The 22,675-nt window shown below is 43.9% G+C and overlaps 2 protein-coding genes across 8 annotated transcripts; both read right to left on the reverse strand.

Moving 5' to 3' along the window:
* Positions 1 to 334: 334 nt before the first annotated feature.
* rpl35a (ribosomal protein L35a) lies at positions 335 to 3,363 on the reverse strand. The gene is made up of 4 exons (XM_014981047.2): positions 3,224 to 3,363; positions 2,894 to 3,046; positions 2,676 to 2,820; positions 335 to 421 (listed from the first exon to the last, which is right to left on the reverse strand). Exons 1-4 carry the CDS (start codon positions 3,232 to 3,234, stop codon positions 398 to 400), a joined length of 333 nt encoding a protein of 110 aa, XP_014836533.1. The 5' UTR covers positions 3,235 to 3,363; the 3' UTR covers positions 335 to 397.
* Positions 3,224 to 22,375, reverse strand: lrch3 (leucine-rich repeats and calponin homology (CH) domain containing 3). 7 transcript variants are annotated; one of them, XR_015765032.1, is made up of 21 exons: positions 22,084 to 22,375; positions 19,658 to 19,802; positions 18,828 to 18,954; positions 18,643 to 18,748; positions 18,430 to 18,566; positions 18,261 to 18,364; positions 18,064 to 18,157; positions 17,886 to 17,967; positions 17,662 to 17,804; positions 17,484 to 17,539; positions 17,350 to 17,395; positions 17,139 to 17,273; positions 16,901 to 16,945; positions 16,710 to 16,763; positions 16,287 to 16,320; positions 16,094 to 16,207; positions 15,567 to 15,664; positions 15,356 to 15,493; positions 15,205 to 15,282; positions 3,955 to 4,041; positions 3,224 to 3,260 (listed from the first exon to the last, which is right to left on the reverse strand). XR_015765032.1 is itself a non-coding variant. In XM_014981042.2 (20 exons), the coding sequence occupies exons 1-20, from the start codon at positions 22,331 to 22,333 to the stop codon at positions 11,387 to 11,389; spliced, it is 2,136 nt and encodes a 711-aa protein (XP_014836528.2). In that variant the 5' UTR covers positions 22,334 to 22,375; the 3' UTR covers positions 6,825 to 11,386. The 7 variants fall into 7 exon arrangements, 5 of the variants coding, with proteins under 5 accessions (XP_014836528.2, XP_087867688.1, XP_087867689.1 ...); XR_015765031.1 differs by having other exon boundaries at positions 3,951 to 4,041; XM_014981042.2 differs by lacking the exons at positions 3,224 to 3,260; positions 3,955 to 4,041 and adding an exon at positions 6,825 to 11,536.
* Between the last annotated feature and the right edge of the window lie 300 nt (positions 22,376 to 22,675).

The raw sequence follows: 22,675 nt of genomic DNA on the forward strand, positions 1-22,675 counted from the left end.
TTTTTTGGTGGAAATTCACGTATTTTTTTTCATCTCTACAGATATAGTATAATGATTCGGATTCATCCCAACAGTGAAATCCTTGTATTGATGTTTGAAAACCCAGAAGGTGTCAGTATTTAGTGTTAATATTTTCTACATGAGAATAGAAACAGCCTTTATTGTCCCAAAGAGGAAATTCAGGGGCACAATGTTCACACAAAGTTCTTAAAGTGGTAAAACATATAAAATGATTAATAAAATATTGTATAAGACTGTAATAGAAAATACTGAGTAGTTTTTAGAAGTTGTGATGTGGAACCGAGTCGGATAGAAGAACAAAAACACACAGCAGTTTGGCGCTGATCAGTTTATTGATCCGTTTTTATCATTTCTGTACAAACATGATGGATCGTCTTCACACCCGAGACGGATACAGCATCTGCAGAGACAGAAAGAGACACCGTCAGAATAAAAGCACCGGGGCTCCTTCACAATAAGAGAACACCAGATATTCCTGCTGTGATGGATCAGATCATGAAACAAATTCTGGTTCCACAGAAATAAATCAGGATTTATCTGATCAAACTGAATTTATTCAAAAACATATAAAAATCAGAGATGCACCAAAAGAAAAATCTGGGCCAATACTGATATTTATAGATTTTAAATATTTCCTTAACTTCTGACAAAAGCAGAAAATACAACAGGACAGAAATATACATCTGTTAATATCGGCCGATATTTATTGTGCATCTCTAATAAATATATTTTCAACAGATTAATAATAATTTCTGTATATTTTGGTAAACAAAGAAAATCTGTAGATATTGCAGCTTAAAGTTGGAGGTTTATTTATAAAATCAGAATCAGCCGTTTGAAATTCTGGTGGAAAAAGAACAAGTGTTTTCTTTTTAATCAGAAGACTGAAAAATAAATAAATTCTGGTTCAGTCAAACATTGAAGCATTAAAAGTCGAAACAGATTTTTACAAACAGATGCGAGTTCAATTTTTAGATTGTGGTTTCAAAAGATCTGGTTCCTTCTAGAGCAACACTGGGCTGATTGTAAACTGATTACTGATCAATCAAGTAAAAATTTAAATTCAATATTTGTAGAACTTTGATTGTTACCAGTAAGAAATTCACGTCAGATTCCTCTAAACCTCTGATTTGTTCTCAGCACGGTGGGCTAAAGTTTAAAACTTCAACTGACAGAGTGCTTTACCCACAATTCACTGCTGCATGTCATATTTTGAATGTAAAAGTGGAAATATCACAAAAAATATCAGTTTTTAAAAGTAAAATAATAAAAATTATTTGTTTTTCTGCGCTGTCCATGTGTGGAAACTACCAGATTTTGTTCTGTATTCAACAACTCAAAACAAAGACATCTGAGCAGCCAAATATCTCAACAAAACAGCACAAAAGCCAAAGCGGTGACCGGTCCGCCATGTTGGATGTTATGGATCCGAAGTTGATGACGTAACAAACTCTCCTGTGTTTGCAGGTTTGTAACCGGCGCACCCTGACCGAGTTCACACTCTACAGAAAATCACAATTTCTGCACTTAGGAATCCTGAAAAATTGATTTTAAAATGTGTTTCAGTTGTAAACTGAATCCACCATGTTGAATAATTCTATATTTATTTTATTATTTCAGAAAAGCCAGGCAGCTAAGCTAACCTCATACGAGTAAATAAAGTTTCACATTTTTATGAACAAACTGATTTTTGTTTAACTGATTGAATTTGACCCTGTATGGAATCTTACAAACTAGTTTTGAATAAATGTTTTTTTTTAGTCTTTTTCTCTTTCAGTCGCATCATTTAAACAGAAACTATAAACCAGGGGGTCCCAAAGTGGGTCCTGGAGGCCCGGCATCCTGCATGTTTCAGTTCTCTCCCTGGTTTAACGCACCTGGATCAAATGATGGCTCAATAGAGGCCAAAGAGGAACATTGACATGATGAAAAGGTTGTTACTACCACCAGAGAGAGAACTAAAACGTGCAGGATGCCGGGCCTCCAGGACCCCCTTTGGCCACTCCTGCTATAAAACAGTTTGAATAGAAAAATTGGTTTCTGGATCGAAACGTGAAAATCTGAACCATATCACTGCAGCGGCTGCGTTTCCACTTGAAAGTGCAGAAAACTGTCAATATTCTGCTGATGCTGAAAAAACATGATTGCAAAATTAAAATCACATGAATACGTTTGTTCACACGATAAAACATTAAAAATCATGCTGATAATACAAAACAGTTTTTATTGTCGGGATTGTTAGATTTACTACTTTCTCAATAAATGTCTGAGACCATCTGAGAATATGTGAGCAGTTCAGTGATATAAATCACACCTTGATGTGCCTGGGGGCCTAAAGAAGCTCGTTACACACAGGAATGTTTTCCAACAGCTGTGTTTGTGTTTGTGGAGCTACGATTGCCATGAAAGTCTTACAGTTAACTGAAAACAAAGAGAAGTGACGATAAGAATTATTTATTATCGTTGTTACAATAAATCATGATAAAACTTTCAGTCCGTATCGCTCAGCTCTTTTGCGGTGAATGTTAACGCTGCTGGTGCAGAGCGAGTTTTGGAACCGCGTCAATCCAACTAATAAATGACTCCACCTGAACCAGACAGAACCTGAAGTCTGATCAGGACCTGAACAGAACCGCAGCAGCAGCAGAACTCACCACCCGGATTCGGTGTCCGATAGCCTTGGCCGGCAGGTTGCTGCTGAACTTGGCTCTGACCATGCCGCTGTTGCCGTGGGCGCGGGTCACCTTTCCCCAGATCACTCTGGTCTTGTTGGGCTTCCCGCCGGGCGTCACTGTGTTCCTGCACAGACACACACACACAGTTTGAGCTGAGGCGGCAGTGGCTGCATCATGATGCGGGCGGCAGCACTCACTTCTTAGCCTTATAGACGTAGGCGCAACGTTTGCCCAGGTAGAAGTCGACCTCATCCCGACTGTAGCAGCCCTCCAGCTTCAGCAGCGCTGTGTGCTCGCGCTGGTTCCGCAGCCCACGCTTGTAGCCGGTGAAGATGGCCTTACTCCAAAGTCTGGTGGTCAGAGGTCAACAGCTCATTTAACACATCATAATACACAAACTAACAACAGTTCCTTAATTTCTTTTAAATTATTAAACTTCGGCAGAAAAATGAGGGAATCTGAAGAAAAAAAGTTAGATTTTCATTCAGACCCTACAGAAAAAAACGAGACAAGACCAGAGAACTCACCTTCCAGGCATCGTTTATCTTCTTCAGGTGAGTTCACCTGCGAACACACACATTAGAGCAAATCATGAACATGCAGACACAGAGCTGGATGTCATCTGATCTGAAAATCCGTCCTGACCCTGCAGAACCTCCAGATGTTCTGCAGCATCTCTGATCTGAAGCTAATGCTAAACCTCCCTCCGTTCTGGGCTGTTTGATCGTTTATTCCGGGCTGTTATGATTTGGAAACTGAGCTCGTTTCAAATGAGGATCCATTCGAACCGAAACTGACCGGAGATAAATTCGGCTGCTCATTTTCTAGCATTTAACCAGATTATAGCGGAATTGAACCTAACAGAACGAGCAGAAACGTGGGGTAGCTGAACGTCAGAGCGGAAGGTTAGTCCGGGGCTTTACCGATTTATAACGAAGTTCGGCAATAAAACTGAGCCTTTGTGACACAAACAGACCCCGAATCTACTCTGAAGACCCGAGACCCCTCCGCCTCGCTCAGAATGCAGTTAATAGCTTCTAAGTCCCCCTGAGGCGGAGCGGCTGAGTAGTACTCGGCTAAGCTAATTTCTGTTAGCTCTACTATCCGATTTAAATCTCCACCATCGGAGATCCCGCCGCTGACATAAACACCCCGAATGACAGAGGACAGTCTTCCCTCTCTAGAGGAGTGAGTATTTAAAGCAGGCAGACCAATGTGTGGCTGATTTTCAGCTTTAATCGGACAGATACACACTTACCTGCGAACAGTCCACAAAGATGGAGGAAAAGACAGGACCCAAGGCCTGCCGGGTAATCACAGTCCCTGGAGCTGCCCATTAGGATGCCTGATCAAAATAACAAAACACCGGTTTTAAAATAAAGAATAAAAAAATTAAATGTTTAATATTAACTACTATCACCACTTTGTATTGCCTTGTTGCTGAAAATGTGTTATATAAATAAATTACCTTTACCTTTAATGAAAATTAAAACTAAATAATCAGCTGTGAAATTCATACGATCACGTATGTCATCTCGATTTTGCAGTTGTAGTAAAAGTTTTAATTTCTTGGGGTGTTGGTTGGTTGGGAGCGTGTTGAGTGGTGTGCAGTTTACTTCTGGGCTGGCTGTAAAGGTTTTTAGGAAGTTCTGGGAATATTTAGCAAATTATTAACAGGTTTGTATGTGTACAGAAAGAGCAAAGTATGAATAGCTCCAGTTGTCTCTCCTCGCCATTAGTGGGCGCTGTGTTACAAGTTTCTGGATCAATTATATTATTTAACATGATATGTCAATGAATTTGTATGTCGTAACCTTAATCTAGCTGCTGATAAACTTTACTTAGCTAACTACAACTAAACAGTAAAAGTTAAGTACATACATTATTTACAGTATATGTGAAAAACATTTATTAGGAATCTTTTTTTTTTGCTTCTCTGCTTCCTATTGGATGACACAATAAACCAAGTGATCAGCTATAAACGCGGATATTTTCCTCTTGTGGGCTTATTTAGTTCACAAAAGAGCTAAATACGCCCTTTTGTGCTGAATTATCAACATTAAACCTACCAGATCACAATATAATAAATACACTACTACCTTTGTTTTTGTTAGAGCTTATAAATAAATAAATAAATAAATAAATAAATAAATAAAATTTGAACCGTGAGTGAAAACGCAATGGTCGAGATTGAAATGGTTACTTCCCCCCAGTTAATTGGATTATCGCTATCACAGTCTCTACCCTAATTAAGATTTTTTTTTTCGGTCAGATTATTTTCTGTGACCCAAAATTTTCAGTATATTTCCATTATTTCTCAGTTTTTATTTCACATTTGTGATATTCTATGTGATATTTGAACATTGAATCAGATCTGCACTCAAACCCACCGGTTCAACACATCACTGTGAACATTTAATCATGTTTCATATAATGTGACGAGAACCTTCTGTTATTGTCACATAACAGACAAGCAGAGTTACAGTAACTAACTGGCTCCTGTTGTCTGGGACATCAGGAAAATCAGACTGTGCAGCAGCTGAATACGATGGTTAGGATCACAATGACATTCCCCTGACCCGGTCCATCGACCAAAACAGTTTGGTGTAGAGAGTCAAAGGCAAGGCGAAGGCCGACATGTCACATGTCACCTCCTTTTGTTTGGCCCATGTATAAGATCCATCTATCCATTTTCTAACACCCTTGTCCCTAGTGGAGTCAGGAGGGCTGCTGGTGCCTCTCCAGTGAACGTTTTCAGCGAGAGGCGGGGGTCACCCTGGACAGGTCGCCAGTCTGTCACAGGGCAACACAGAGACAAACAGCCATGCATGCACACAGAATTTAGAGAGACCAATTAACCTGACAGTCATGTTTGTGGACTGTGGGAGGAAGCTGGAGTACCCGGAGAGAACCCACCATGCACAGGGAGAAAAAGTAAACTCCATGCAGAAAGACCAGGGCCGGGAATTCTTGCTGCAAGGCAACAGTGCTACCAGCTGCGCCACTGTGGAACCCATGAGATACAGAGATAAATATACAATAACTACAATAATGTTATAGGATGGCATGTATATTCTAAAATGTGGAACACATCATCAGCAGGGAACCTTGGATCCTGAGGTGTTTTGACCATTACCACTATACTCCCTCACCCAACAACGGCTCAGACAAGGTTAATCAAGCCTTGCTAAGTGTTATATAAGGCCAATTAGGGATCTATGCCATTAAATTAAGGATAAGGTTAAGTAGCTTCCCTCTGTAAAACACAGAGACTTCACAGAATCCTAAGTGGATGGATTAAGGTAAAAACATAAGTACTGACACCCTGGTTAGGGTGAGGAAAAACCATGTGAATAAGGTTTAAATAAACCAGCAGGTTATAAGGTAGCCTTTTCCATGAACCAAGGTAAAATGGTAAATCTAAGTAGATATACATCAAGCCCTGAGGTCAGGGTAGGGGAAGGGGTAGGATTAACCCTAACCCTTCCTGTCCGTGATTTTCCTTTCATTTGCATGCCTTCCGCCCCAACCCCAATCGTCCAGGAGGACCAACATGAACATTAGGCATGCATTTGAATTGGGCCACTTGGGCCCAAACACTGCGACAGACTGGTTGATCCCGCCTCTCACCCGGAACATTAGCTGGAAATAGGCACCAACAACCCTCCCGACCCCACGAAGGGATAAGAGTGTTAGAAAATGGATGGATGGATGGGTCCAAACAGGAGATTTGGGAAGATTTAGCAATTCCTGGTCATTCCTCCAGATGGCAACACTGTCTTGATTTTTGAACAGTGGAGTGTCTTCACCCCCATGAAGCTGGGGCCCAAATGGCATATATGTAATGGGTGGGTCAACGTGGACAAGGTTCTGCTGTCTGCTGGGTTTGGACCACCTTATCTAAGTAGTTCTGGTTCTCCCCTTGGTTCTCCAGACCAGGAGGCAGTTTTAGACAGTTTACCAAGTTCTGAGCACTGAGCCTAGAGTAACCCCGGCCATTAGGGGCCAAATGTCCTGTTTTATCCCAAAATAACCCTTTTACTTCCTGTCACCAGGTACTGATCTGTGCAACGTTGATCAGGTTAGAGCTGAAATGTGTAAAATCAGACACACAAAAAAGGAAAAAAATCACATTAAAATATTTATTCTTTGTTTAAACTCTTCAAACAGTCGGATTCATCTTTTATACAGAAAAAAGTAAAAACATGTTTGTCCTTTAAAATGGTGGAATGTCCTTTAAAAACAGTGAGACTGCGTCACATGACCGGTCACTGCTGCAGGACAGAAACTTGAATTCAATGTCTTTACAACGCCAAGTCACCTGTCCTCTGAGAAACCGAGCTGCTGATTTCCCCCGAGTTCAGTCTGGCAGGCAGAACTCAGCCTGGCGGTATAAAATCAGTCTGGCAGTCTAAACCCAGGGCGCTACAGGGTAAAAACATGAGCTAAGTTTGTGCACAAACTGTGAGAAGTGTTTTTAGGTTAGTGTTAAGTGATGTCCCACTGCGCCTGAACGCAGCACGACTCCTCAGTAAACATGTTTTAAATTAAAAAGCCGCTTCCTGTTGTTGTCTTCTTCCTGCACTAAAACGAGCTCCATAAATAAATGTAGTGCGCTCGGAGCAGGATGAACCGCTACAGCAAACCAACAGTGACCTTTAACCTGCAGTGTTGCCATGGCAACAGACAGGCTTCAGCTTCATATGTACAACATATCTACACATGTATATATATATATATTTATATTTATATATATTTACAGGAGTTTTCTGAACACCAACTGCTCCGTTACAGGAGCAGTTAGTGCTCCTGTAACGGAGCACTAACTGTAATCAGAACAACAGGAAATCCAAACAGCTGAATGTAAACAACAATAAAAACAAACACATATATGTATAAACATGATTTCATCTGTTGGCCCCAGGATTGGCGGAAAGCCTGACAGTCAGAGTTCAGGGTTCAGTCAGAAAGATCAAAGCGACCTTGGATCTGATGGAGACGCCAGAAACGGAGCGAAAGAAAACATAAAAAATGGAACCAACCTTCGTGCTCCAAATTCAAACCTACAAACGCCTAGCTCTCTGCTGATTGGTCGGCTTTCTACAGCTGACCAATCAGAAGACAGAGGCCAAGAAACGAGCATAGAGAAAGAAACTGGACTTTAAACAGAACTTCTGCTTTTTACAGCAACTTTAAGGTATGAAGCTGAGTAAATAAAATAAATATAAACAATTTTTATAGGTAGCACTGTTATAATTTCCACATATGAAGTAAAATAATCATACAGGATAAATCCTGGCTTGTTTATTTCTTGTGTTTAATTTAACCAACATCTGGTCTGAAACTTGCTTATTGGCGTTTCTGTCAATTCGTTCACATACAGAGCACTTCACACTGAATCTGAGTCAGAGTCTGTGAGGAAAACTAGATTTAAAACCATATTTTAAATATGCGTCACGTGACCGGTCACTGCTACAGGACAGAAAATTGAATTTCTGATATTATAGTATATCAAAGGTCTGTAGTGATCCAACATATCAAACACAGCTTCTGTTCGCTATTGTAACATGAGCTTTAGCTAACTGTGTAGCTAAAAGCTAACTAGCTTAGCCAGAGTTTTTGGTTTCCTAAATTCTGGCCTCTGATCAGTACAAATGGTTAACCAAAAAAAAAAAAAAAAACTCAGTAATTTTAAATGTAAGAAAAATAAACTGTTCATAAGCTGCAGTTGAAAATTATCATTGGCATAAAGCTAGCAATCTTTTCTTTTGTATCTTTGTTTCTTTTGTCCCTGCTAACTTAAAAGCTAGTAACGTTGACTGTTAATGTTCATTTTTAATTTCTGGACTTTAGGACAGTTCAGTTCCCTGTTTTGTCTTCATCATTACTAGTTTTATTCCATTTTATGACAACTTAGCGCTAGACAATTTGCTTTTGATTCAACCATGCTAACAGCTAAAGATAACTCATTTAGCAAATGTCCATCAGAACTTTTACTTAACTCACTGAAGCCATTTGGGCCTCAACCCTGACCTGACCTAAACCACAATTCAACAGAAGTCCAGCTAATGCTAGCTGAAGCAAATGATGTATGGTAGCTACAAACAAAGCTAACTTAAGAACTGCTGGGTCATCTCAGCAGCAATCAACATTATTGTGATACATTTAATGTAACTTAAATATTATAACAAACTTCGTCAGCAGTAGCTACTGAGTAGCATTAGCATCATTTTAGAATTTAGCTATCAAAGCTTCAGTCGTATATCAGCTAGATAGCATGTTATCATAATGTCAGTTGTATACACAATTTTTTGAGTATTTTATTATTTTATAACTTAAGTTATCATTTCAACTTAACTTACTGAAGTGCTTTCAAACTAAATCACAGACAGTAATTAGCTTTATCATCATCCTTAACCACAAGGTCATTTTAGAGTTCTGTAGATACAAAAAGCATTGTATGGAAACAAAAGTAGTCAATAAAAACTAGAAACAGTATTATGTGCAAAAAAACAGCAAAGTCTGAAACTTTACTTGTGGTTTCAGTTTTTGGGTTCAGTGCCACGAACATGAATACGAACCAAAACTCCTGGAGTTTGGGAGAAAATCTGACTTTTAGTATTTCACCAAATATAGTCAAAACATATTCCCCGAAACTAAAATGAAAAACTGACATCTTTACATTGACAGAGAGAAAAAAGAATATTTACATCTAATCAGTAAGATTTCAATGAATGGTTTGCCAACTTAGTCAGCTGTTTGTGCTCTTTGCTTCCCTTTAGGACTCGTTCTGTTTCTGAGGATCTGCTCTCTATAAGGGACTCGTTCGCTTTCCCACGACTTGCCTGGTTACATAAGACCCGTTTGGTTTCTCAAGACTCGCTTTCTTTCTCTGGCCTGTTCTCTTTCTTGGAACTAGTTGAGTTTTTCAAGATTTGTTCAATTTCTCTGGCCTATTCTCTTTCTTAAAACTTGTGTTTTTTTTTCCTCAGGACTAGATCTGTTCCTTGAGACTCGTTCAGTTTCTAAAGACTCGTCTGGTTACTCAAGACTCGTTTGATTCCTCCAGAATCGTTCGTTTTCCTAAGACTTATTCGGTTTCTCTGGCCTATTCTCTTTCTCAGGACTCGCTTCCTTTCTCTTAACTAGTTCAGTTCCCTTGAACTTGTTCAGTTTCCAAAGACTCTCTTCCTCTGGCCAACTCTTTTTTTCAGGACTTGCTCCCTTTCGGGGGAACTGGTTAAGTTCCTTTGGACTCGTTCAGTTTCTGATGTCTGGTTTACATTCTGTGGCCTATTCTCTTCTCAGTACTTGTTCTGTTTCCCAAGTCTTGTCTGGTTACACCAGACCCGTTTGGTTTCTCAAGACTCGCTTTCTGTCTCTGGTCTGTCTGTTCTCTTTCTTTCTAGTTCAGTTTTTAAACACTCCTTCGGTTTCTTGAGACTAGTTCGGTTTCTCTGTCATGTACTCTATCTCAACTTGCTTTCTTTCTCAGGACTAGTTCCCTTCCTTGAGACTCATTAAGTTTCCAAAGACTAGTCTAGTTACTCAAGACTCATTCAGTTTCTCAAGACATGTTCAGTTTCCCAAAGCTGTTTGAGTTTCTGAAGACTTGCTTAGTTTCTCGATACTCGTTCAGTTTCTAAAGACTCGTTCAGTTTCTAAAGAGTAGTTCAGTTTCTAAAGACTCGTTCAGTTTCTAAAGAGTAGTTCAGTTTCTAAAGACTCGTTCAGTTTCTAAAGAGTAGTTCAGTTTCTAAAGACTCGTTCAGTTTCTAAAGAGTAGTTCAGTTTCTAAAGACTCGTTCAGTTTCTAAAGAGTAGTTCAGTTTCTAAAGACTCGTTCAGTTTCTAAAGAGTAGTTCAGTTTCTAAAGACTCGTTCAGTTCAGTCGTGACAGTTTGATCTCAGCTCTTTGTGTCTCCATCAGATCCACATGCAGCTTCCAGCAGGTTACCAGTCCTGCACCAGTAGGAAAGCCTCTGTTTGGCTACCGTGTACTGGGATCAGTACTGGGATCAGTGGGAACGCCTCAAACATCCAGACAAAAACACTCACCTGCCAGAAGTCTGTATGGATGCTGTATGGAAGCCCATTTGAGCAAAAACTAAATCAACCAGCGTGGTAAAAGCTAAAATCAAAAGGTATGGTAAATCAGTGTAAAATGTAACTTTTCACACAAAAGTAAATAGTTTTTAAATGTATTTTTACAGTTCAATTGGTATGTACTTTAGATTAATTTAAAGGATTGAGAGAAAATTTTTAAAATAAAATTTTCCACTCACTTTATAAAAAAATATTCCCACAAAAAAGCAAAACAATCAGATGTTCCACAAGAACAAAAAGGTCAAAAACTCTCTGCCTGAGTTGGATTTTTCCCAACCAATAGTCTAAAAATGTTTTACAGTTTAAAAAATATCGTTTATCCATTTTTCCTCCAGTCAAAGCAGTAAAACCTGCTGTTACCATGGAAACTCAGACATTAGTGTTGATCTGGATCAATCAGCTCAACCAAACATTATCAACGTTTTCATTTATAACTCCTGATTTTAACTTCCTGGCACTGATGGGCTTCCATACGCCACACAGCTTCCTGAATGGCGTCACAACAACTCGTTTCTGGCTGTGGGAACTCGGCGAGCTCTGATTGGTTGTTACAGGAGGCCGACTGAGCACGTGCAGGCCAGCGGCTAGATGACCACGGAGGGCCCAGGTGGCATTGCCGTCGTCGTGGAGACGGACTGCTTGGGCGGAGCCAGGTCCAGCAGCGCGCTGACCGTCCCGGCCACCTGGGGGAGCCCTCGCTCCTCCAGGATGTGGAGCGGAAGACACAACTTAGTCTGCACAGACAAACACCACAGAAGAAGAGCAAACAGCGAAGGGCGGGGCGTCAACAGAAAGGTGGGTCAAATGATGACAACTTAAATTAAGGAACAAAACAACTGTAACCATGGCAACTCAGGAAAAAGAAGCAGGAAGAACAGGAAGTGATGCGGGATGGAGGGAAGGAGAGCTGCTGCTGAGCACTGCCAGTCAGCAGCCTAAAGGACTGTTGTTTTCTCTCACTCACAAGAAGGGATGCGAATCGTTCAGCGTCCTGCGATTTAGAAACGACTTTTATTTCAGAAATCAATTTGTTTCTGGGTTTCAGTGTAAATGTTAGACTCAAGATGAAAAGACAAATAAAAAATGTATTTAAAAAATTCTAACAAGTTCAATTTCTGCATAAATATCTAACTTAATTCACCTGTATTAGGTTAGCTAAGCTGCCTGGCTTTTTCTTTAAAAAAATTTTTCAAAATCTAATTTTAAGCAGAATTAAAATCAATTCAAATCGACTAACATCAATTTTTGATAGTCTTGAATCGATCTAGAATTGACAGTAGGAATTAAGATTCTTTACAGAATTTTTCTGCACTTCTAAGATGCAACTACTGTAATTATTTTAGTAATCGATTATTCTGATGATTAAATTTGCAGATTTTTTATTTAACCGCTTATGTCTAAGAAATACATAAAAATAAAAATAAATATATTTATTTCAGGGTTTGTTATTTTTACTGAAAAAAACAGTAAAAAACTGAAGGAGACCTGGATGCAAAACAATAACAGACAAAGGTTGTTTTTTCTATCTTAGATGTAAAAAGTTAACATTTGTTGTAAAGTTTTGACTTCATTACAGCTCTAAGTGTGCTGTTCTTTCAGCAAATGGTATTTTTGTTGAGTCTGTATTCTGCAGTTAACGATTAATCAATTATCAAACTACTTGACTCGTCTCGATTAATCTGATTAGTCGTTTCAGGAGGAGAAAAGCTTGGAAACATTTCTGCTAACTCAGGTGAGCTCAGGGGAAAAAATGAGTCAAAATGTTTTTCTGGACTTTATTTAGAGAATCGAGAGGAAAAATCCAGACCGATCCGAGGTTAAAAACACATCATCATCATCATCATCATCATCATCACTCTTCATCTTATAAAAAGGGGAACTTCAGGGGGTGTGACCTCATCCTGACCTCACAGCAGCAGCAGAACATAATGGTTACCATGGAGACGACTCCCGGAGTCCTGGACTCGGTTCTGTTCTGGTTCTGACCCACTTCACGTGGTCAGAACTGTAAAAAACACTCAGACAGGCAGGTGGACGTAAGGCACGAGGGGGCGGAGCTTCAGCAGGCAGGAAACGGGCCAAACAGACAGGAAGTTCTGCCTCCAGCTGAGGCGTGATCCTCTACGACTCGGTGAACAACGGCAAAGAGACGTTACGGCTTATCCTCAGGTCCATGAAATCCCAGTTCAAGCCAAAAAAAGTCCTGGTACAAGTCCCAGAAAAGGTCCAAAAGACCCAAGTCCAAGTCAGAGTCGAAGTCCAAATGTCCAGTCCAGTCAGAGGTCTCAAACTAACCTGACAAGTCCCAGTCAAACCCACAGAATCTGGGCTGTGTCCAAAATGTTTGCTCCAAGTCCCGTAACCATCCCCAGTTCAGGTCCACAAGTCCCAGTCCAGATTCTAATGCTGCGTTCGGACTGAACGCGACTCGATGTGCCCACATGGATGCACGTCTACGGTGCGTCACCGGGCGTGTAGCGCGTCAATCAGAGAGACTCCGCTATGTGACGTATTGACATTTGTTGTAAAGTTTTGGAGGCCCAGATGTTAATCAGCATCTGGGCCCAGATGCTAATCAGCATCTGGGCCCAGATGCTAATCAGCAGGCTAATTGCTAGCTAGCAAAGATGGCAGACACGGTTGTGTCCTCCATCTCTGTCGCCATCAGAGCCCAACGGACAACAGACAATTCTGATGCTCGAAACCAAGCGTCCAACTTGAGGCGCTGGATGCGTTTTGGTGAAACAGTTCGGTCTGAACGCAGCATTAGCTAGGCTACATTCTCAGAGCAGGCAAACGCGACCCAAATCCAATGTTTCTCATTTCATATCTGACTTTTTCCACAGCAGTCTGAACAGACCAAAAAGTCCAATCTGTCACTTACGTATGTCCATGAGATCAAATAGTTCTGCCGTGACAAAATATAACACCTGTGATTAACGTGTTTCAGGCCAACTTGATTTTTTAAAATGGATTTAACAAGTTTTATGGCCTTAATCTCAACTACATTAATTTAAGACATTTTAAGGACGCGTGGACGCCCTGTGGATCGGCCCTGCAGAGGCCCGGTGCCGACCGGTTGATTTGCAGGATGTTAGATCTGGACTGGAGTTTGTCAACTCTTCACTAAAGGTACGGACCGTCCCAACTGGACCCGGCATTCTCCAGAGGAGAGGGAACCTGCAGCTGTGCTTGTTCATGAAGTATTCCACGTTTCTGTGCGTCAGGAACGGTGTGGCTACAGCGGGAGATGACAGCTAAACGTGGGACGGACCCAACCCGACGGAGGTCCTGCAGACGTTCCAGTCGGGTCTAAGCGTGCGGCGCCAGGTGAACGTAGATGGCGCAGAGCGCCGACATGACGGACAGGTAAAACAGGGCAAAGCCGGCCATTTGGACCTGGAGGGAGGGGCTAAGAGTGGGCGGGGCCATGGAGAGTAACACCTGCAGCGTCCCATAAACCCCGCCCCCTTTCCCCTCCAGAACGTCGCCCACTGAGCAGAGGCGGTCCTGAGTGTGTGTGGGTGTGATGGACACGGTGGAGGATAAAAACGAGGAAGGAGTGAAACAGGAAGCAAAATGGAAGACGGGAAGATGAAGAGAAGAAAGGAAGCTGTTAGTTTAGAAAGAGGAGAAGAAGAAATTTCATCAGATGATTCAGACTGAATCCAAACGTCTGAACAACAACTTCTGTTACAACAATCAGTTTAAAGGCTCATCTCATCTTGAGCAGGAAGTCAACAGCCAGACCGCTGAGAGGACTGTTGCTGTTTGTGAGCATAAAGTTTTACAACCGGCCTCTCTGAGCAGGTCTGGCTAAACTAGCTTTAGCACTTTCCTCAGAGTCGGAGCAAAAATTAGATGTATAATCTAACTTCACCACATGTGAAACATTGTTTTAAGTCAGGCTGCAATTAACAATTACTTTAACAATCAATTATTCTGACTATTAATTGGGTAAAAAAATTTGCACATTCTGCAGATTTTTCTTTCAATCATCTAATCTTGTTTTATACAATATTAGAAATTCAAATAAATAATCTACACCCTTTAATAAATAAGAAAATAAACATTTTACTAAACTATTAGCTACTTAGCCAAGATTGAAATCAGCAGTTCAGGCTGTTTAAAATGAGTAATTGGCCAGAAAACGGCAATCGGTGCACTAGAATTATCCAGAAGGAATTTAATTTTTTATATTTGTCTTCAGTTGTTGTTGCACACTGTGGTGAATTACAGACAGAATGGCTCAACACAGAAAGCTATTAAACTCCTGGTTGGGGTGCCGGTCTGTTGGGTATCTAAAAGCTGATGTATTGGTGTTAAAGTTTAGCGAGTCCTTCCTGCAGTCTGCAGTCTGACTGGTTTGGATTCAGCCTCTGTCTCCCAGGTGTGTGTTTACCTGTGGGACACCGATCCTGCGACACGCCTCCAGGAAGTTCTCCACGTTGCGGCGACACTTGGCCATGGTGAGCTTAGGCTGCAGGGACAGAGAGAGGTCAGTGGAGGTCAGTTGGGGCGGCAGCATCAACTGACCAATCAGAGACACTCACCACAGCGGGGGACGGGACGTGGATGCTGGGGACGGAGCGCGGCCTCACGTGATTGGCCAGGTGGCACAGCACCACGCCGTCCGTCAGGGCGGCGCCCAGGTCGCTCGGCAGTGCCACCTTTAGCCGGGCCTCGATGTTCTGGGTGGGAGGAGAGAGTCGGTGAGCAGGCCAATCACAGAGCAGAAGAGGTGGAAGAGGCGGAGCTACGTACCTTTCTGAGTTGCTCCACCAGCGCTGCGTCTTCACCCACCAGAGGAGGAGCAGCAGGAGCTTCCTCCTTGGGTTGAGGCGGTGCAGCGACGGCGTCCCCTACAGGGCAGAGAGGGCACAGTCACACTCCAGCTACTGATGTTTTCCGTACCTCCAGAACCAGTCCAGTCAACCTGGTTCTACTGGAACCAGAACTCCATCATCTGCTCCATCTTCAGCTGCTGTGGTTCTCTGAGTCAAACCAACCTGTTCCCCTCCTGGCCTGTGGGGGCGCTGCACCAAGAACCACTGAAGGAAATGATACAAAAGCCTCTGAAGACACTGAGAGCAACTTCCTTCTTCACCAGATGGAAACAAGATGGAGGCGTCAGATTTTAGTGTTGGAGGATTTCTCTTTAGGCTAAAGACCAGGAGCCATTTCTGCTGCTAGCGCTAGGCTAGCATGTTTGTTTTGGTTTTATTTACCCAAAATGGCCTGCGCTGACGTTCACATATGCATTCAAACATCGCAGGTGAAAATACACTCGCCTTTTCTCTTCTCGTCCCTCTGACTGAGGCGATACAGGAAGCTCTCCGGCCGCAGGCTGGACGTCCGACTGGAAGCCCCGCCTCCTGAGCCGGGGTACGAAGGCGACTGATTGGCTGAGAGAAAACAGAAAGCTCAGAGTGGGCGGAACTGTAGGTGAGGTTAGTGCAGATTTCAGGTTGGTGTTGCTCTTACCTGTAGGAGACAAGGTGGCTCTGTCCTCCCCCTGCTGAAAAGACAAAACACAGGACGGTTACACACCTGAGAGAAGCTCCTCCCACTGCAGGTACCTGGAGCAGGGAGGGGGTGGAGCTTCCAGAGCTGTGAGAGCAAAACCATTAGAACAGGAAATGACAGAGAGGAAACCATTAGGAAACAGGAAGCTATCATCAATTCAAATCAACATGCAACGACATAGAGACAAGGGTCAGAGGTCAGGGGTCAGAGGTCAGAGGTCAGAAAACAGAAGGAAGAAGTTTCCTTTCATCTTTGGACCAGAAACCAACAGAAAGGAATCTGTGATGTCACATGCAGGAAACCCACTGATCCCTTTGCATGCTTTTATTTTGGAAACCGTTAATGAGATGCGAGCTTGTGGGCGGAGCTCCAAGCTCTTACCATGATGAGGGCGGAGTCATCTGTGTGGGTGGAACGCCTGGAGGGGTAGACGTTCTGACAACAAACACCAGACACACATCAACAGACATAAAGGGGCGTGGCCTAAACACAGGGGCGGGGCTCCGCGCTGTCCAATCAACATGAAGAAGAGGGTCTGCAAGTAAATGAGTAAGAAATAAAGACGGACTCACCTCAGGTTCTGGACTGGACTTGGACGGGCTCTGAGCTGCTTTATGCTGCAAAACAGCAGGACCAGTTAGAGACGCCCCCTGCTGGTTAAACTGGTACTGCAGAAACTACTGGCAAACTGGCAACAAAATAGTTCAACTGGTCTATGACCTTTAAAATAGCGACCAGTTAAAAAAGTGATCTACTGGCTAAACTGGTGTCTAACTGGTTAAACTGGTGTCTGAATGCCTGGTCATGTACCTTGGAGTAGCTGGTGACACTGTCTCTCTGCAGAGAACGGTTCTTCTGCCGCTCTTCGTCGTACCTCAGAGCAGCGAGCTGAGCCTCCCTTCTCATCCTCTCCACACCTCCAGAACCAGAACCAGAACCAGCTCTCTGGAAAAACACGAATAAGGACATGAGGAGCCAGTTGGTGGCTTACGCTTCCTGTCAGACGGCTCCATCATCATACCTGACTCTGGGAGCTCGAAGACGCCGAGACGCCGTCGGCCATATTTCTGAGAGAGACAGAAAGTCAGACAGGAAGTGAGACAGGAAGTGAGGACACACAGGTTGAAGTGGTCAGGACAAAGTGTTTTTATTGACCTGCTGTGTCTCTTCATGTCTTCCGCCCGAGCCAAGCTGTTCTTCACTGGGGAACCCTGAGGACATAAACAGGAAATCAGAGCTTTTCAAAATAAGATCCATCCTGCTTAAGTCAATGACGTCTCCTGGTTGACTCAGGCTGAATGAAAGCCTCCAGCAGGAGGGGGCGGAGCCTCACCTCCCTGGTGATGCGTCTCTCGATGTACGCCATGAACTGAGAGCTGAGGCTGCTCCGGTCTGCTCCTCCTGAACGGCGCTTCCCCTCCTCTTCCTCCTCCACACAGCTGTCGATGAAGTCTATCTGCTCCAGCTCCCCATCTGCTGGGGACAGAGGAGGAAGTGAGGAGGGAAAGAGGAGGAAGTGAGAATGTGACAGTCTGTGGGCGGCTGAGCGAGTCTCACATGTCCCGTTGGGCAGCACGTGTCCTCCTGGTCCGGCTCGCCTCTGGTCTCTGACCGGCAGCTCTGACGGTTCCTCTGAAACCTGGAACAGAAGACGAGGTTCTGTTAATGTCCCTGCAGGACGGACCGGACCTCTGGATCGGAACCGGTCGGATCGGATCTGGCAGTACGGTCTGACCTCGTTGCCCAGCCAACGCTTGTCTCCACTGTCCACACTGTTGAAGCCCGAGTCCAGCGCGCCATACGGTCGCCCTGGATACGCCTCGTCAACACTGCCGGGATACAGCTGCAGTCAGTCATGAGGCTTTTATTCTGAAGGAGCAGCATTACTGTGTGTGTGTGTGTGTGTGTGTGTGTGTGTGTGTGGGGTCAGACCAGGAGGTCAGAGGTCTCCTGTCGAACTCGGGCAGCTCTGGCGTGGTCTTACTGGCCTCCAGGTTCAGGAACTTGAAGATGTGGACCTTCCCCTTGATGCAGATCTGCAGGACAGAACAGTGTTAGGCTCAGTCGCAGAGCAGCAGCTGTGATGTCACTTCCTGTGTACCTGTGCGGGCGGGCTCTGCAGAGGGTTGTTGTCCAGGACGATGGCCTGCAGCTGGGTCAGGCTGCGGTAGCAGACGGGAATGGAGGTCACTTTGTTGCAGGAGAAGTCGAGGCGCACCAGAGGAAGCTCAGCCAGCTCTGAAAGCAGCCACATGGTTCTGATCTGGTTCTGGTTTTTCCCCCGGTTGGACCGGGCGTGTCTGAGTGAGTTTACCTGAAGGGAGTCGGACCAGGTGGTTCCTCCGGATGTTCAGGTCTCTCAGAGCCTCCAGCTGACCCACTTGGGACGGTAACGTCCGAATCTCGTTACAGCTCACATCCTGCCGGACCCGACAGCAAGAGATCAGAACCGAACAAAAGTTCTGATCAGTAACGGGTCTGATCAGGAACCGTACTCACCAGCTCAGTGAGGTGTCTCAGCTGGCCCAGTTCCTCTGGCAGAGAAACCAGTTTGTTGTTGGAGGCGATCAGAACCTTCAGAGGGAGGCTGCAGACGACGGCCGGCAGGACGGACAGCTGGTTCCGACTGGAGGAGGACGGACAGATGGACGGATGCCAGAGCTAAGTTTTAACTTAGCATTTTGCTAACTTTGAAAGTTACTGGTGCATTTATCTTCCTCTAAACCCATTTTTCCAGATGAATCTAAAGCAGTAAGCTAAAAACAAATAGCAGGGCTAACTTTTACCTAGCGGTTTGCCGCTTTTACTAATTTTTAAAACATTTTGCACCTAGCTTCCCCTATATTAAATTTTCCAGATAAATTCCCAAGTGCTAAATTTAAAATGATCTCTGTTAATAATAACAAAGCTAGTTTTTAACTTAGCATTTTTGGAAACTTTGGCTGCATTTAACTTTTCCAGTGTTCAGTTTTAGAGATTAATTCTGAAGTGTTAATAATAGTGAGGCTAATTTAGAAAAGGTTTAGCAACCTTAGCTTTTACTAAATCAAATTTTCTGGATAAATTCTAAAATGTTAAGCTTTGTGGTGGTGTGTTTTGCCAACTTGAAAATGTTTAACGCACTCAACTTCTTGTACATTAAATTTAGACGAATTTAAATGATAAGCATAAAATTAGCTGCGCTAACAATAACAGAGCTAGTTTTTAACTTTGCCCTTTACTAACATTTAACACACTTAGAACAGAAAAGTTTGTAAGTGATGCGTTGTACCAAGAGTAGCTGCATCAGCTAATCCACAACTCTGTGTGTGTGTGTGTGTGCGTCAGACCTGAGGTTCAGGTGCGTCAGGGCCTGCAGGTTCACCAGGCCGTCTGGCAGAGACCTCAGGCAGTTCTGGTACAGGTTCAGGTACTCCAGAGACACGAAGAGGCAGACCTCCAGAGGAAGCTCCGACAGTCGGTTCCGGGACAGATCTGGACACACACACAGTTCAGTTAGATGCTGGTTCTGGTTCTGGTGATTAATCATCAGATGGTTCTGGTTCTCTGACTCCAGATTAAATAGAAGTGATTCTGTTGAATCACCCGGACTCCTCCCTGCTGCCATTGTTCTCCTCCCACCGTTGCTGACTCCTCTGCCAGCGACACGATGCAGAGCTGACCCACAGAGGCTATATTTATCAGAGCAGCTGTGAGGGCCACAGGAAGCACTCATCACCATGGTAACCTCAGCTTCCTTGTTTGTAACAGCAGCTGGTGATGCTCATCAATCCACCATCACAAACAGGAAGTGGTTTGTGGGGGACTTCCTGTTTGTTTTTTTGTTTGCCACCAGGCCTTTGTCTCAGACTCTGGGAGGGATTAAGCTGCAACCAGGAATTCTGGGTAACGTAGTTTGAGCTGTTGAGGGAGAGTGGTGAGCCACAGACCAAAACCACAGAATTGGGTTTCAGTTTGATCTGACAGGAACCGCAGAGAGAGCAGCTGCTCTCAGAGCGATTAGGAAGGTGATCCGAGCGTGCTCAATTAACAGAGAGCGATCTGAGCGCGCTCAGTTAACAGAGAGCGATCTGAGCGCGCTCAGTTAACAGAGAGCGATCTGAGCGCGCTCAGTTAACAGAGAGTGATCTGAGCGTGCTCAGTTAGCAGGTAACCAGGTGCTCCTGTTTATAGCAGAGACAGAACCAGAGGCAGAACTTCCTTCAGGGCAACCAGTGTGTTCAGCATCGGTTACCATGGTAACCCAACAGTCCAACGTTACCATAGATGGAAGATAAGGCTTTAAACTGATCAATCTGGCCTGTGTGGAAACACTTCACTCATCCTGAAGGAAAGCTACATGTGGAATCATCCAACTATTTTCAAAGACTCATAGAGGGCAGGAAGAATCTCCAGCAGCAGTCAAGTTTGCAACGAATCTGAAGAGGCATCTGACTGTAGATAGTAATAGCATGCCAGTAGCTCCATATCAGGGCAGTAGAGATGATCTCCAGGATTTTGGGTTGTAGTTTAGGTGTTATCTCAGAATTCTGAGATGCTAATCAGCCCCTCATGTTTGTGAAAGCAACGCCTTGTTGCCATGGTTACACATCATAACAACTGTCAGAAAGTATAAAAAGTAAGATCAAAAATCCTTCCAGAGGCACACAATCAAAAACCAGACTCAACAGAAAACACACTGAATAAAATTTAAAAAAAAGAAGAAATGAAGCGGTGCAGATGATGGAGTTCCTGCTGAGTTTCCTCCTCCATCACAGTCCGAAACAAACAAAGGGAGCCTACATCTGCTCTCCTTATGCCCCTCCCCGACCACACTGAACCCCAAAATAAGCACATTGTAATCAATCTTCCTGTATTTTTACTTACAATTTCATCATCTTTTGCTCCCTTTTCTCCCCATCTGTCCCATCTTCAGTGGACTTTCATAGATCACACTTCATGTCTATAAATTATTAAAATAAATAATAATTTGGTTATTCTGTTTTATGCCTGATCAATAATCGGCTGATTTGGCTCTTTGAGGGGGGTGCTTGTTTCCTGGTCCACACCGTCCCAAAGGGGCGGAGCCAGCAGTAGGCGTTCAAAACAAAACAACAAAGCCGCACAGGTGTGTCTTCACCTTTCCTACAGGGTCTGATCCGAGCCGAACCTCGGACCAGCTGAATCACCAGAGACTGCAGAATAAAACCGGCTGTTTGTGTGTAACCGGGCCGCACCGGTGTGCTGTCATCATCTGTTACCCCTGATAAACAGTCCGTCCCCCGGCCTCACCTCCTTGAGAAACCAGCCTGAAGCAGAGCAGGTTTATAACGAGTTATAATTATAACAGTCATAATACCAGCGTCATACGGTCGTGTTAACTGGGAATACTGGTAACCAGTGCTAAGGAGAGTTAGCAGAGGTTCCTCCATGACGGAGATTATTTTAAATTTTGACCCTGTTGGAAAAAACAACCAAACATCCCCTTTTCTGTCTGATCTGAGCGGTTAGCGACCAATGAGCGGTGTGACGCCGTTGCAAGAAGAGGAAGCCGGACCTCATGTAGCCGGGGCTCGCAGTTTGTCACAACACCGGCCCTCTCTGTTTTCCATCCTCCTCCTCTGGAACTGGAAGTTGGATTCAACTTTTCCCCCGTTGAAGTCCCCTAAAACACCCCTCCAAACCACCCAACTGAGCTCAGTTGGGACTGAGCTCAGTCCCAACAGAGCTCAGTCGGACTCTATGGATCTGCTGGCCGCTTTTGGACCTCACTTACCGGCCCGGACGGTGTCGGTCAGGTCGTGGTTGGCGGCGCTCCGGGGAAACTCCTTCAGCTTCCTGCCGCTGAGGTTCAGACAGCCGCTAACCGAGGCTTCTTCCAGCGCCCGGTCGAGGGAGCGGTTCCAGGACGCTGGGCCCGTCTGGCCCAGTCCATTAGAGTTTCCGAGGATAGCATTGCCACCGGCTCCGACCGTGAAGTTGAGTCCGGTGCTTTCCGCAGACCCCAGTAACACCGAGGCCGCCATTACACGCTCCGGCTGTTAGCCCCCGATGCTAACGGCTGCTGTGGAGAGGAGCATGCGCAGTGCAGCGCGAGGAAGAAGCGTAAAACTGACCAGAAGCACTTCTACCAGTACTACATAGTACTACTGCTGTATATTAATGCATTATTACATAGGGACTACACATATTTCTGTATAATCTTATACTTATAGAGTACTATACTGCCACAGTACTATTGACCGACCCCAAATACTTATATTCTCTAATAGGAATTTGGTATTTAAGACTTATTACAAATATTGCTGTATACTACAGACACAAGTATAATACCACAGACCAATCATGATACTTCCGTAAATTACAGC

Source organism: Poecilia mexicana, unplaced genomic scaffold (genome assembly GCF_051168715.1).
Source record: "Poecilia mexicana isolate PSO_F unplaced genomic scaffold, ASM5116871v1 scaffold_13, whole genome shotgun sequence".
NCBI classification, from domain to species: domain Eukaryota; kingdom Metazoa; phylum Chordata; class Actinopteri; order Cyprinodontiformes; family Poeciliidae; genus Poecilia; species Poecilia mexicana.